We start from the raw sequence: 14,093 nt of genomic DNA, 5'->3' as shown, positions 1-14,093 counted from the left end.
ATGTATTAGCGATCTTAATAACTCAAATGAATGATCACTTTCCGATTCTTTAAGTAATACGTTTTTAATTTGTCATTGTGGGAATCTGTAGCTTCCTTTTTGCTATGGCTTGAGTTGATTTATCAATAATGCTCGTTAGGTTTCTACATAGTTAATGTACGTGTTAATCTTTCTTGTTACTATTATGATTTAGGAACTTGAGCATGTTCGAGCTTAGTCTCTATTAGGCTCTCGGTTCTTATTCGGTTTTGTCAACACATCAGATGTATTAGCGATCTTAATAACTCAAATGAATGATCACTTTCCAATTCTTTAGGTAATACATTTTTGATTGGTCATTGTGGGAATCTGTAGCTTCCTTTTTGCTATGCCTTGAGTTGATTTATCAATAATGCTCGTTAGGTTTCTGCATAGTTAATGTACGTGTTAATCTTTCTTGGTTCCCTAGTGGTATCATAGTTCGTGCTTCTGAGTCTTTTTTAATTTGTTGTTCTTAATCTCGTGAAATCCAAAATGTATATTACGTCGTTACTGTTATATACGTATCTGTACGCCTATCTTTACATTTATGTAACATATTGACTCTGACTAATAATTTTGAAAAGAAAACGAGTTTAAGAAACCGAAGTTAGAAGAAACAATCTGTTTAAACCAAATTGTAAATTGTTGAATGATAAACTCTGATTGATTTAAAAAAAAATAATAATAAATGGAGTAACCTGAATCTTTCTTTAATCTTGTAAGCTAGAATCAGCTTGATGTTTCAATGGAGTCACTATATATACGCAAACACAATCACAACTTTGAGACTCTACTCTATTGTGTTGTTCATAATAGAGCAGGTTTCAGGTGATAATCAACCACAATGCCACAAAAAGATATGTACTAAAAATGCTGAGATAATAATAATATGATCAATACACTATTCTAGAAATTACTTTTTAGTATTATTCTACAACGTTCACGTGGTAGAACAAAAAGTTACCTTTCCACTTTGCTTTCGGTTAATTGCAAAGTGGAAATTATGAATCCATAGCCATATAAATTATGAATCCATTCGAATACACCAAATCAGATTACTTGGTAAATTGGAGTATCAAAGGAATGCCTTTGAGATCTGATTCTGTAAATATTTTCCCATGAGTCTTCTGATGATTTCAACCTCCAAATATGTTGGATCATCATATCTCCTTCTCCTTTCGACATGAGTCAATTAAAACGAGCTATATGCACATCTGATTACTACTATACTAATCATTATCTCCAAATGTTATTGATTTCAAATAAAAACAATATAATGGACTAATGGAGAGTGCAACTCATATTTAAATAAAGAACCACTCATGCACTCATGTTGATGTGCTTGGAAGCATGCACGAAAGAAACTGTAACGTCGCGACCTCCACTTTTTAGTCGGTTCCATGTCCAATCCTAGTCTATGGGTCCACTCTTATTTTTAATGGACTTCATGTCCTCTCACTAAGCCAGTGAACTCATCCATATCCGACAACCGGTTTGTTACGTCTGGAAAGTTTTAAAAACTTGTTATCATCCCTACAAATCACCACATGATTTTTCCCTGTGTTTTGTCCTCACTCGCACAGTTCTGATAGTCACTTCCCGGAAGGTCACTCATCCTAATACTACTTCAGCTCAAACACGCTTAACTCTTGAGTTCTCTCAGGACCCTTAACCGAAAAGATAAGTGCATTTTGGTGACATAGGTGGCCAAAACAATTCTTTTTAACTTCTATGCATGTCTCTGAAACCGGGATGTCACAGAAATCAGCATATATTGTAATCTTTACCGATTGGACAAGTTTTATTTTTGGTTCCATTATATGTGTATTTAACGAGAGTCCCATCTTCAATCGCCCACGGTACAAACCCAATATTATTGAGAGTCACGACATCACACAACAACAAATTTTAATTAATTTTGGTAACATCACTTTCTAGTCTTCATATGCGCAATGATGGAATTCTCCTTGACAATAGTTCAAAGCTGTAGAGGTTAACTTTTGATGCAACTTAACAGTCATGATCCCCTAATCTGATGATAGCAATCCCAATTCATGCTCTTTAACTTGGTTACATATTTAATTTGAGATCTGAATTCTCTTTTGTTTTATCATCATACCATCTCATATTTGGACATGTTGTAACAATGAAAATAAAAAGAATACATCTTGTTTTAATGGACTTCATGTTCTCTCACTAAGCCAGTGAGCCCATCCATATCCGAAAACCGGTTTGTTACGTCTGGAAAGTTTTAAAGACTTGTTATCATCCCTACAAATCACCACATGATTTTTCTCTGTGTTTTGTCCTCACTCGCACAGTTCTGATAGTCACTTCCCGGAAGGTCACTCATCCTAATACTACTTCAGCTCAAACACGCTTAACTCTTGAGTTCTCTCAGGACCCTTAACCGAAAAGATAAGTGCATTTTGGTGACATAGGTGGCCAAAACAATTCTTTTTAACTTCTATGCATGTCTCTGAAACCGGGATGTCACAGAAATCAGCATATATTGTAATCTTTACCGATTGGACAAGTTTTATTTTTGGTTCCATTATATGTGTATTTAACGAGAGTCCCATCTTCAATCGCTCACGGTACAAACCCAATATTATTGAGAGTCACGACATCACACAACAACAAATTTTAATTAATTTTGGTAACATCACTTTCTAGTCTTCATATGCGCAATGAATGGAATTCTCCTTGACAATAGTTCAAAGCTATAGAGGTTAACTTTTGATGCAACTTAACAGTCATGATCCCCTAATCTGATCATAGCAATCCCAATTCATGCTCTTTAACTTGGTTACATATTTAATTTGAGATCTGAATTCTCTTTTGTTTTATCATCATACCATCTCATATTTGGACATGTTGTAACAATGAAAATAAAAAGAATACATCTTCTTTTTAGAAACAGAGTTTTTGCTTATGAATTTGCAGTTCTTAATCAACTCATAAATGAAAAGCAAAGCAGAATTACTGAGAAACAATGACGTTTTTGCAATAAAAAGTTGAAATTGTCTAACACATGTTTTCAATCACAAGACCAAAACCAGCCACTTCAGTCTCTTTTAAAATCTTTCAATGCTTGATAATGAGTGGGTTTACTCGTTGATTTGGCTGACATTTCTAACACAAACATACGTTTTTTTCCTGCTTTATCACTCTGTTGCTTCAAAAACCTAAACACTACCATAGAGTTTGTTTTTACCGGCAGATTTGTCAGATTTTGGATATTTTTGGTAGTGTTTGTTATTGGATTTTTTTTTATGGATCGAATGTTGTTTTTAATGGACCTTTTTTTACTAAACATCTAACTATCTATGTTGTTTTCTGTGAGTCGTCTTAATTTGCGGCCTCCTTATATACATTACAAATTTATTTTCTTCTCTTGACTACATTAGCTGTTTTTTTACCATGTCGGAAGGTTTTTCATAAACTGACACCATTTCTAACAAATAAGTATATTTCATGTCCAGTTCTTAGATTTTAGCTTGGTATTACGATAACACATATCTTTTCTGGATATATATGCTTTCATAGAGAGTAATTAGAAATGGTAACTCAAAACCAAAAAGTGAGTCAAATTCAAAGCTTCTTCTGGTGACTCAATGGGTTGTTATTTGCCCAATTCCACAGTTCTCATCCACTCCATACTTCGCCCTTAAAACCAAATTTTAACCCCTATACCAATCATATGTATAATTACAACCATTAATTCCACATGTGTGTAGAGTGTTGAAAAGTCAACATAGTCATTGTCACGTGGACACAGTATTCCGATTTTAGAGACATGTGAAGAGATTTAAAAGAATTGATTTAGCCACATATCCTGAAACCGGAGTATCACTAAAAAATTTATTATTCTTTTAAATAAATTAATGATAAATGTTGAAGACATCATGTCTAAAGTGTTTCTGCCGTGACAAATATTGACTATTCAAAGACACAAATATTTACGCAAATTTTATTAATTTTATATTTAAAAACAGCCCACCATTTTAACCGATGGAGGTGCTCTTACGCTATTTTTCAAAATCGAAAAGACTCTCACAATTTTTTTTAATGTTAACCCCATATCCAAAAGTACTCTCTATTCAATTCACTTGATTTCATAATTAAACTTTCATTTTTTGTTCTAACCAGTAAACGACAAATCAACGGTGTTTGATGCAACAGAGTAAACACCCTAACAAACATTATACTCTCCATCTATGCTCTCATTGATTTACTCTGTTTTAGAACTTTTTATATTTTTAAAATTGGTATTAATTAATTTATTGATTTTTTTTTTGTTTTTTTGTTTAGATACATTATATTTTACCAGTTTGTAAGTTGTATATAAATTTTAGATATCATATGTATTGAATTGATCTAACAAGGTAGATTTGGTTTTATTATTATTTCTAACAGCCTTTAGCTTCCCATATATATATTGCCTCAAAATGTTGCTCTGCTTTAGTGGAGTTACAAGCATTTTAAGAAAGGCTCATTGTTCGAGAATGGGGTATATTTAAAGGGATTTTAGTTAAAATTACCACATTTGTTTACAATCTTTTCTATTCTACCATAAGTGAAAACTACTTTTTATTGTACCATAAGAGACATTTAAAAGTCGTAAATACTCTCTTGTTTATGAGAAAATAATTAAACTAATTGTCTTTTTTTATAAATATGAGGGGACAGTCTACTACTGACAATTGACATTTAATATGCACAAAAGTAAGAATCAGTGGACCCAAAAAATAAGCCGTAAAATATTTTGAAGAAGAAAGAGAAATAGGTAACAGACAAACTTATTAATTTTTGGGGCTGTAGATGAGTCTGTAGATAAGTTATTCCGTAGACAAGTTTTATTTGTTGATCATGGTAGACATATTAATTTTTGGGGCTGTGGACAAGTTATTTTAAGTGAATTTATAAAAAGGTATTTTTTTGTAGACATATTAATTTTTGTTGTTTATATACAAATTGGTTTTGTTTTTCGGATTTATAATAGACAAATTGGTTTTGGTGTTTGTGGACAAGTTTCAATTTGTTAAGGTTGTAGACATATTTTTTTTAGTAGACAAGTTGGTTTTGTTGTTTATTGACATCTTTCAATTTTTAGGTTTATAAAAACTGAATCTGGACAACAAACTAAGATCTTAGTAGACAATTATGAAATCAATGGATAAGTCGTAAATATGTCCATAAAAAATTAGACATCATAAAAAAAAAAAAATTGAAGTGATGAGGTTTATCTCCTCGACGCCACCACTGCTGGTTTTGTGATTATCATAAGAGGACAAACCAAGGATAAATAGAAAATGTTATCGATTAGGAGCCAAAGATGGGATAATGGAAAATGAAAAATGTTATACTTACACTATATGATGAACTACATATGTAAAAAAAGAAAAATTGTGGTGGCTCTCACGTTGGACAGAATTTTCAGAGATTAAATCGGCTTTCCTCCATTAGTTATCCTTGGCTACCAAAGAAGAAAACTGAAGTTTTTTTATTGGGATTTTTGGATAAACAGTTAGAAAACAACGAAAAGAGATAAAATGTTTTGTTGTGTTTGTCGATTCGTTGTTTTTAGATAAACGGAGAGATAAGCAATGGAAGAATTGAAGAAATAGAAATGGGGTAAAACGATGGAGAGAGAGAAAAAAGAAGTGTTGGTTTTTATTTATTATTAAAGTTTAAAAAAAATAGGGAAAAGTGTTAGTCAAGATCAATTTAGTTATTTAATGTTGTGAATGTGGTATTTGTGAAAAACAGTTATGAAATGTGGCAGATGGAATGAAAAAGATTTTTGAACTTGATAGATTTGTTAAAAAAACTCATATTTAAAAGTATAGCTTTTTAATTTTTGTTGAACACTGTTATGCAGTGAAAATAATAGAAAGAATAATTAATGAACATTGTGTTATTATTTGGATTTAAAAAGCATCGCTATATGCTGCATGCATTGTACACTTATAAATATATACTATATTATGTGGATTTAAAAAGAAAACCTATATGTACTTATTAAAATAAAAATAAAAAGAGCTTTCATTTCATTATTTAAAATATTAAATCATAATAAAAGATATAGTAGTGATATTTGTGTGGATTAAGGAAAACCTTTTCTGCAAATTGAGAAATTGTATGATATTACAAATTAGTATGACTTATGGTAAAAAATAGTGTGTTAATGTTATTATTTTGGCAGAATATAACGCTCGTTTTGTTCCATCAGTTTTTTTTGTTTCTTTACATGCTTCCAAATGCATCATAGCTTTTTTAGTTTTTACACATGAGTGATCAAACTCTGAAAATAAGAAACATATCTTCTACACAGAGGACGTTGGAAAAATAAACAAAGAGATTTTGCTTGGGGATCGTATTTGATTAGATTGCGGGCATAGCGATGTGAGAGCAGGATCTTCTTGTTTTTGCATATCGCCACCGGTGTGGATGGTTCAACCAAATCCTTTTGCGTCCAATTAAATCCATCGCGGAACTCAGATAAAGAAGAAGAACAAGAAAGCAAATCTATGGTATAAATCTTCTCCCATGAGTCTTCCGATGATTTCAACCTCCAAATATGTTGGATCATCGTATCTCCTTCTCTTTTCGACATGCACAAATCGTTATCCAAAGTGCACATGTCGATATGGTTAGGATCTGAACTAGCAATAGCCGGGTTAATCTTAGGTAGCACCCGAAACTTTTCGGTGTGAATATCGAGAGCTACTACTTTGATTTCGCCATAGTATGGTTCCGTGAACCAATAAATAGACCCGTTTGCAGATGTTGGCGCTTGGTCACAGAATAACCGATATCTTGGAGTGCAAGTAAAGTACCGCCAAGTGTTTGCCCTAAAATCAAAAACCTCGGATGTGGTAAGTTCCTCGTTTGGACTCGAGGCATCTGAATTATACATCCACACCAATTTGTAATCAATGGCCTTAACGAAAGCTATATAACAGACTGATTTTACGAAAGTCCAAGTTTCTGGAGTGGGGTTCAATTTGAGCATCGAAATCTGAAACCTAGCCGGAGGAAGTTGTCGGAGCCACCGTGTGGCCGGATTAACTACATATATGGCTAGTGTTCTGACGGAATGGATGCAAAAAAGTCCATCACAGCTTTCAGAAGCATATATCCAGTGAAGATATCCTTGAGGGAAAGTGATAACAGTGGAGGACAGAACAGAAGCCGATTCCAAACAGATTGTACTAAAGCCAATGTCTGTGTCTGGACGAGGCAGCTTACCTTTACTCCCTTTCAAAGGATATTCTTCAGAGATGACCATGACCTTGGGGTAATCCAAGTGTGATCGCTTGGCGATCTTCAAGTGCCTCTCTTCAAAACTGCGAGACTCGATCGTCCATCTCCACTGTTTCGAGAGAGACTTTAGGCGGATTTGGGCTTTCACCGGAAGTCGTAAGAAAATTTCCTCTACAATATCGTTTGGGAGTGATGATGCAAACACTAGCTTCTCGTTTATTCCTTTTCTTAAAATTCTTCTTCTCTTTCTTCGCGATGATGATGCAATATGGCTTGTTTTTCCTTTTTCATAGTTGATTCCTCCTCTTTTGATACGTACGAATGAATTGTCTTTACTCTGTATCCCTTTTTTTAATACACGTATATATAGCCGCTAATTTTTATTTTTTTCCATCCAAGTTATATGGACAATTGCATTTTTAGTATCTTTATTTGCATTTGAATGAGCTTGTAGATCTTATATTCGTTTTTGAAGAAATATAACCACTAAGGATACTGAAATTACAGTTGACTCCCTTACGACCAAACAAAAAACAGAAGCCGAAATGACAGATTTAACCCGAGGAAGTCTGCAATAGATATCTTTATGGTTGATTTCAAATTGACGTTAAAAGGTAGATATCAAAGTAAGTCTACTCCTTAATTATAGGTTAAATTTTAATTTTAAAAATAATTTGGTTAACCGTTTGACCAAATAATAACCACATAGACTTCCTGCATTGAAATAAAATAAATTTACATATAAACTAATCAAATTAAGAGAGAAAATGTTGATTAGGTTAAAATTATTTGATTTAGGGTTTGCTTAAGTAGAATTCTCTGTAGACTATTGGTGGTTGACTTTGTAATGCTATCAACTATTAATATTATATTATTTTAATTTTACTGACAATTTAACTAAACCGATAGCTGACCCTAACCGAATGCGTATCGATTTCTTCATTTTAACCTAACCGGATTCGGTTTATTCTGTTAAGAGAAACATGATATAAAAACTTAAAACCCTAGATATAATTCATTACAACACGATCCTGAAAAAAAAAAATCTAGCCTCCATCTTCTTTAGGTCCTCGTTTCTGGTTCTTCTTTCCTTTATCGTTTCGCTTCCGAGGTTCAATTACTCGATTCAATTCACCTAAGAATACGCGTTGTGGATCTGCTAATCCCCGTTTGAATTCGGAGAACATTTGTGGTCAGCGGCGGAGGTTAAGAGAGAGGATGAGTGCTAGGATGACTTTGGCTTATTTGCGGCGGAGGATTTGGCTAGACTTAGTGTCTTGCTTAGTGATTGGCGATGGTGGATGGCTCTTTTAAACGTGTAAGTAAGCTTTAATGAATCTATTGCTCTTCAAGAGCTTGAATCGAAGTATTTACCTATCTTTTTCTTCTGATTTAATTCTTATACAGATCTGAGTATTTTTTTTTTCTTTATTGGGGTTTGAAGGTCGAGAGAGTTGAGAGAGGAGTTAAAAGTGTGGCTATTTGACTGCCTCTGATTTGTGTTCTGATCTATGTTTCCCGGTGAGGAATTCTTCATCCATCACCAGTTTGCTTGTGAAGCTCCTTGATGCGAGAACGGGGAAAACCAAGGTAGCCGCCGGTGCTGTGTTACCTCAAGACAATAACACCTTGCTCTGGAACGCTGTTATCTTCGGGTATTAAACATTTGCCTTTTGTGCTAATTACTGTTTTTTTTATTTCCCTTCTTGTCTTGATTCTGATCTGCTTCATGGATTTTGCAGTCCAGATGATACACCTTGGGATGGAGGTATGATTTGTAAAATTTTAGAGTGTATTCCTTTTACATATAGGACTAGAGAAACATGAACTTATATAGATCCAATCCTTGTAGTAATTATGCTTTGCGCTTAATGGTTTAATCTTTGGCTATGTTACTTGATCTTATTGTTTCCCCTGGCTGTCTTGTTCAGTCTATGCAGATGGAAGTATTTGTCTTGACATCTTACAGAACCAATGGAGTCCTATTTATGATGTTGCAGCAATCCTTACATCTATCCATAGGTATATATAATCAATCTTTTGTGAAGCGTGGGGAATCGCGATTCCGGAAAAGGTTAATCTGGAAGCTCAAAAGAATCGCAAGATTCCGATCTGGAAACGTCTGAGAAATGAAATGGAAGCGTCTAACAATATGACCGAAGCACTTGTGAAGTGAATTGAATATTTGTATGTTGATTGTTCAATTTTGATTCCATGAGATGAAAGAATTTTGAGTCTAAATATCCAAGAAAACAAAGAAATTCTTTTATCCAAAAGAATAAAAACTGCCATAGACGGCTGCAAGCAGAGAAACGAAGACGAAGGAAGCTACTAGGTTTTTAAGTATACCATGTGGCTTGTTTATTTTCATTTTTCAATTGAAAACAATATATATTTTTAAACCTGTATTTATGGGCCACAAAAAACGTATACATAAGGAAGTATTGTTTATTTTGTATGACAAAGCCTTAATAATAGGAAGAAAATATTTGCAAAAAGAAAAATTATATAGAAAGAAAATTTCCTTAATCAAAAACTTTCATAACGACAAATGTAACATAAGTCTGCGAATGAGCAAAGAACATGTGTGTGATCTGTGTTTAAAAGAGACACATATCAGCACGGGAGGTGATCATGTTATTTAAGAGTCTGTAATAAAAAGGACAAAGTTTGGTTGATTCTTTCACGGCAAAAGTCTTTATTATCTAATATTTGATTCTTTCATACCAATAATAATACATTATAATAAAATAGTTAGTAAAAAATACTAACCAAGATTGATATAAAAAAATTGAAAAAAAAAATCTTAAAAATTTGTAATTTTAATAAAAATTAGTGTAACAATTAATAAGAATACACTTCATTGTAGTATTGGAGATTGAACTCATTCACGGTTGGGTAATTCTTAGAAAGTTTCTATATCACTTCATTTCATACTTATAGAATTCTACATTCTTTGAAGAAGTCTTTCGAATAAGTCTTCAGCATAATTATTACAAATATTAAATTGATTTGATTGATTTGCAGACGGTTCAGTTTCCCGTGCAGAAATCTGCCAAAGAAATCGTCGACATAATCATTACAAGGTTTAAAATGATTTAATTGATTTGACGTTAGTTGGTAAAGAAGTTTGCCAGAGAAGTCGGTTTCTTTATATTTTTCTGGTACTGTTTCAAATAAACCAGAATAGGTTTTCTAAAACCGAGATTATTTTTCTTGTCATCAATACAGACTTCACACATAACTCCAACACGTTGACTTCCAAAATAAGTCAAAGTTAATGACCTAACTGCCTAAGAAAACCAAAAACTTGATTTCTCCATATGTATAATATATAATCATGTCAAAAACATATAGAAGCAAGTACATAACATATATCAAAGAATACAACAAAAAAATCTTAAAATTATTCACCAATTTGCAATAAATTAGTTTACAAATTTTGCCGACTTCATGTTGATGTCAAACGAGTAGACATCAACCAGCCTCTACGCAGAGACTTTAACTCGAAGTCTATTTTGTGTGGTCTATTTTTGCAATTACAATTTAATAAAACAGACATCATATGAAGTCTACTAGGATAGTTGACTTCTTTTGTTGTCTTCCTTTGTTAATTTTTTGGTCAGTTTTGCAATTAAAAACATAGAATAGAGTAGACTTCTTAGGAAGTTTCAACAAGTTAACTTCGATTACAGTCAACTCTGGTTATTTTTGAAATTGACCAAACCATTGACTTGGTAGTAAACTTCTAGCTGACAAGTAGATTTCATTTACCCGTCAACTAGAAAAAGTAAACTTCGTTGTGGTTAGTTTTGCAATTGACCAAGTTTGACTTTTGCTAAGTAGACTACATACGAAGTCTCCACGAATGTTGACTTCGTTTGCAGTTTGTCGTGGTCATTTTTGGGGTTGACCAACATTCTTATTTTTTTACTAGTAGACTTCTTTTGCAGTCAACTAATTATTTTAATATCAATAATATTACGGTCAATGCTTAAATATTTTGGCCAATGCCAAAAATAGTCACTATAGAAGTCTACTCGTTTATTATCGTAAGTAGACTTCCTCCGGCAGTCATAACTAAAAAGTCAAGAATTTGGTCAATTGCAAAAATACACCTTAGTAGACTGCAAATGAAGTATCTGACGGAAAGATTATAATGCAGTCTGAACCATATTTTTTTGTTTTCGAATGAAATTAAGGAGACTGATATTTCAGTCTACGAGCTCGAAACTCGATAAATTTTTAATTGCAAAATTGACCACCGAGTAGACTTTACATGATATTATGACAGTTAGACTAACAAATGAAGTCTACTTTCGCAAAAAAAATCAAGGAAAATCATGAAATCTAACGGAAAATAACCTTATCGGTGGTTGTTTCGCTGTCAAGCACCGAGGACGTCGTCTTTAGTCACCACAGAAGAAACCCAGCACTAATTTAATCACTATCCAAGAATCATGACATATAACAAGATAAATGCACTTGCAAATTTTCTTGGATTAAAATGGAGAGGAGATGAAAGAAAATGAAGTTCTCATAGCATTGGGTGTTATTTAAGCTTACAAATTTAGGTTGTTGAAGCTTTAAGAGCTTCAAATTTGGTTGTTCATGGTTGTTGGAAAATTGATGGCGGTGGCACAACCGTAAATAAAAAAGAAGATGAGGATATGGATGTACTAAACATTTTTGCAAGAAATTCAAATAAATCAGAAATAATGGCATTTTTGTGAATACAATGAATGCCCAAAAATTTAATAGGGAGAAAGTGGTAAATGTTGGAGAGAAAAAAAGAGGAGTCTAAAATTGCAATTGACTCAAGTTAGGGGTCCAATTTTACAATTGTGCCAAATTATATTAGAAAAAGGATTAAATTACATATTGAAATCTCCAAGACAATAACTGTAAAGAGGAATATAAATTTCGAAAAAGACCTAAAAGATAAAAACCAAAGGCGATAAAGCTATGTTTTTACCAATTATAAAATAAGCTTGCGTAAATTCTAATCCATAAAATATTAGGAAAAGATGACACATGTCTTATAATAAAAAGTTAGTTTATTAAAATTAGTAATCAGCATGTTTGCAAGTTGCAACGCATACCAAATTTAAAAATTTATGTAAATAAAAACTATATAAGTTAAAATACATAATTCAAAGGGATATACTTTTTATATATAAAAAAAGTCAAATAATTAATTCGATTAAAAAAATTAGTATGGATATACTTCGATAATCTCCAAATTTAAAGTTATATAGCAAAGAAAACTTGAAAAACTAAATTGTATTTTAGAAAATAGTATATTTTAAATAAATTGGCTATTTTAAAATTTTTTCCTTAATTTTCAATTTAAAATGACTGAGCAGTGGGGTTGCTACGCGCCAAATTAGTCATTTTAGTATAGATTTAATAGAAAATGTATGAGCCGTTTACGATATNTTTTTTTTTTTTTTTAAAAAAAAAAAAAAAAAAAAAAAAAAAACATTATATCACTAGACTACTTTAACATATTTTGGAGAGAGATTTTATTTTTTTTTTAAATTCAAAAATTACTCACAAGGATATGATTCAGAAAGAACACCAAGGAAGAAGAGGACGTTGTATTTGTAAAATTTGTTTCTTTACACGTTGACATATAGATATCAACCGATATCAACGTTACCATTTCATTCTTCAAGTTCCTTCACTATCTATATCCAAAATATTTATACAAATATATGAGGTTTTTCCTCCGATCAACCATATGTCATACCCTATTTTGGTAAATTATCCTTAATAAAGATGTTATTGTTTTGGTAATGTTATTATCTTCATTATATAAATATTCTAGTACCACAAACTCCAAAGCGGACGGCTTTTGTGCAAATCTTTTGATGAAAAATAATTTTAAAATATCTTTCAAGATAACAATTTATGTTACAGACAATATTATTCGTTTATTGATTTAGTTCATTTTTCATAATTAAAATAAACTGTCGGAGGGTTTGTCAGTTTTCCACTTAGGTTTATTGGATCTGTGGATTTGGGTTTGTGGTAATGATTTAATCTTGTATTATTTATCAAGATTTAACCTACAAAACAAATATCACAATTATTTAATTATCATCAATAAGAGAGAATATTAGATTTAGTGATAAATGTACTGCAAGAGATATATCAAATATGTAAAGAAAAACCTTTTTGACCTGAATCAAAGTTTAAAACACTAATGAATACAAAACCAAAGGCAATTTTAAAACATGGCTATATACATTGTGCTTTCCTTGTAAAGATTAGCTATATATATCATTATTAGCTACATCATAGTAGTAGTAGCGTATGAGAGAGACCCACAAGGAGAACTAGACTCATCAATGTTTCCATGTGAAAAAAGTTATAATCCTTTGCAGGTATAATACGTTTTTGATATTAAAAAAAAAAGTAGAAGAGAACTAGACTTTATTATCACATTGACATGACAAAAAAAAAATGGACTTTTGTTTTTTTTTTTCTATTTTAACATATACATTTTTAAAAAAGAAAAAACATACAATACACTGAGTTAGTGATCATTACCATCAATAATTTTAATTTTTTTTTACATTATATGATACTTTACATTATGGTTTATGAAAATGTAAGAAAAGCTTACATTCCAAAAAGTACTAATATATAGTAGATGTGTGTACTAATATATAGTAGATGTGTAAAAGAGTATGAAAAGGGAGATTAAAAAAAAGTAAAGGGTAAGAAAGGCAGATAACGAATAACGTTGTTAAATGAGGTGAGAGAGAGGGGTCCGACTCCGAGGGACCATTTTCCAA

At 31.9% G+C, this 14,093-nt stretch overlaps 1 protein-coding gene and 1 long non-coding RNA gene across 2 annotated transcripts; one reads left to right on the top strand and one right to left on the bottom strand.

The window, feature by feature from the left end:
• On the bottom strand, positions 6,308 to 8,233 carry LOC104743278 (putative F-box protein At1g12855). Its single transcript, XM_010464380.1, has 2 exons — positions 8,181 to 8,233; positions 6,308 to 7,595 (listed from the first exon to the last, which is right to left on the bottom strand). The coding sequence occupies exons 1-2, from the start codon at positions 8,231 to 8,233 to the stop codon at positions 6,308 to 6,310; spliced, it is 1,341 nt and encodes a 446-aa protein (XP_010462682.1).
• On the top strand, positions 8,314 to 9,746 carry LOC104739942. Its single transcript, XR_760115.2, has 4 exons — positions 8,314 to 8,608; positions 8,735 to 8,945; positions 9,033 to 9,058; positions 9,222 to 9,746. It is a non-coding gene; the product is annotated as an uncharacterized LOC104739942 (long non-coding RNA).

Source organism: Camelina sativa, chromosome 14, assembly GCF_000633955.1.
Source record: "Camelina sativa cultivar DH55 chromosome 14, Cs, whole genome shotgun sequence".
Classification (NCBI taxonomy): Eukaryota; Viridiplantae; Streptophyta; class Magnoliopsida; order Brassicales; family Brassicaceae; genus Camelina; species Camelina sativa.
The sequence above is the reverse complement of the archived record's forward strand: the minus strand, read 5'-3'. Positions and strand labels throughout refer to the sequence as shown.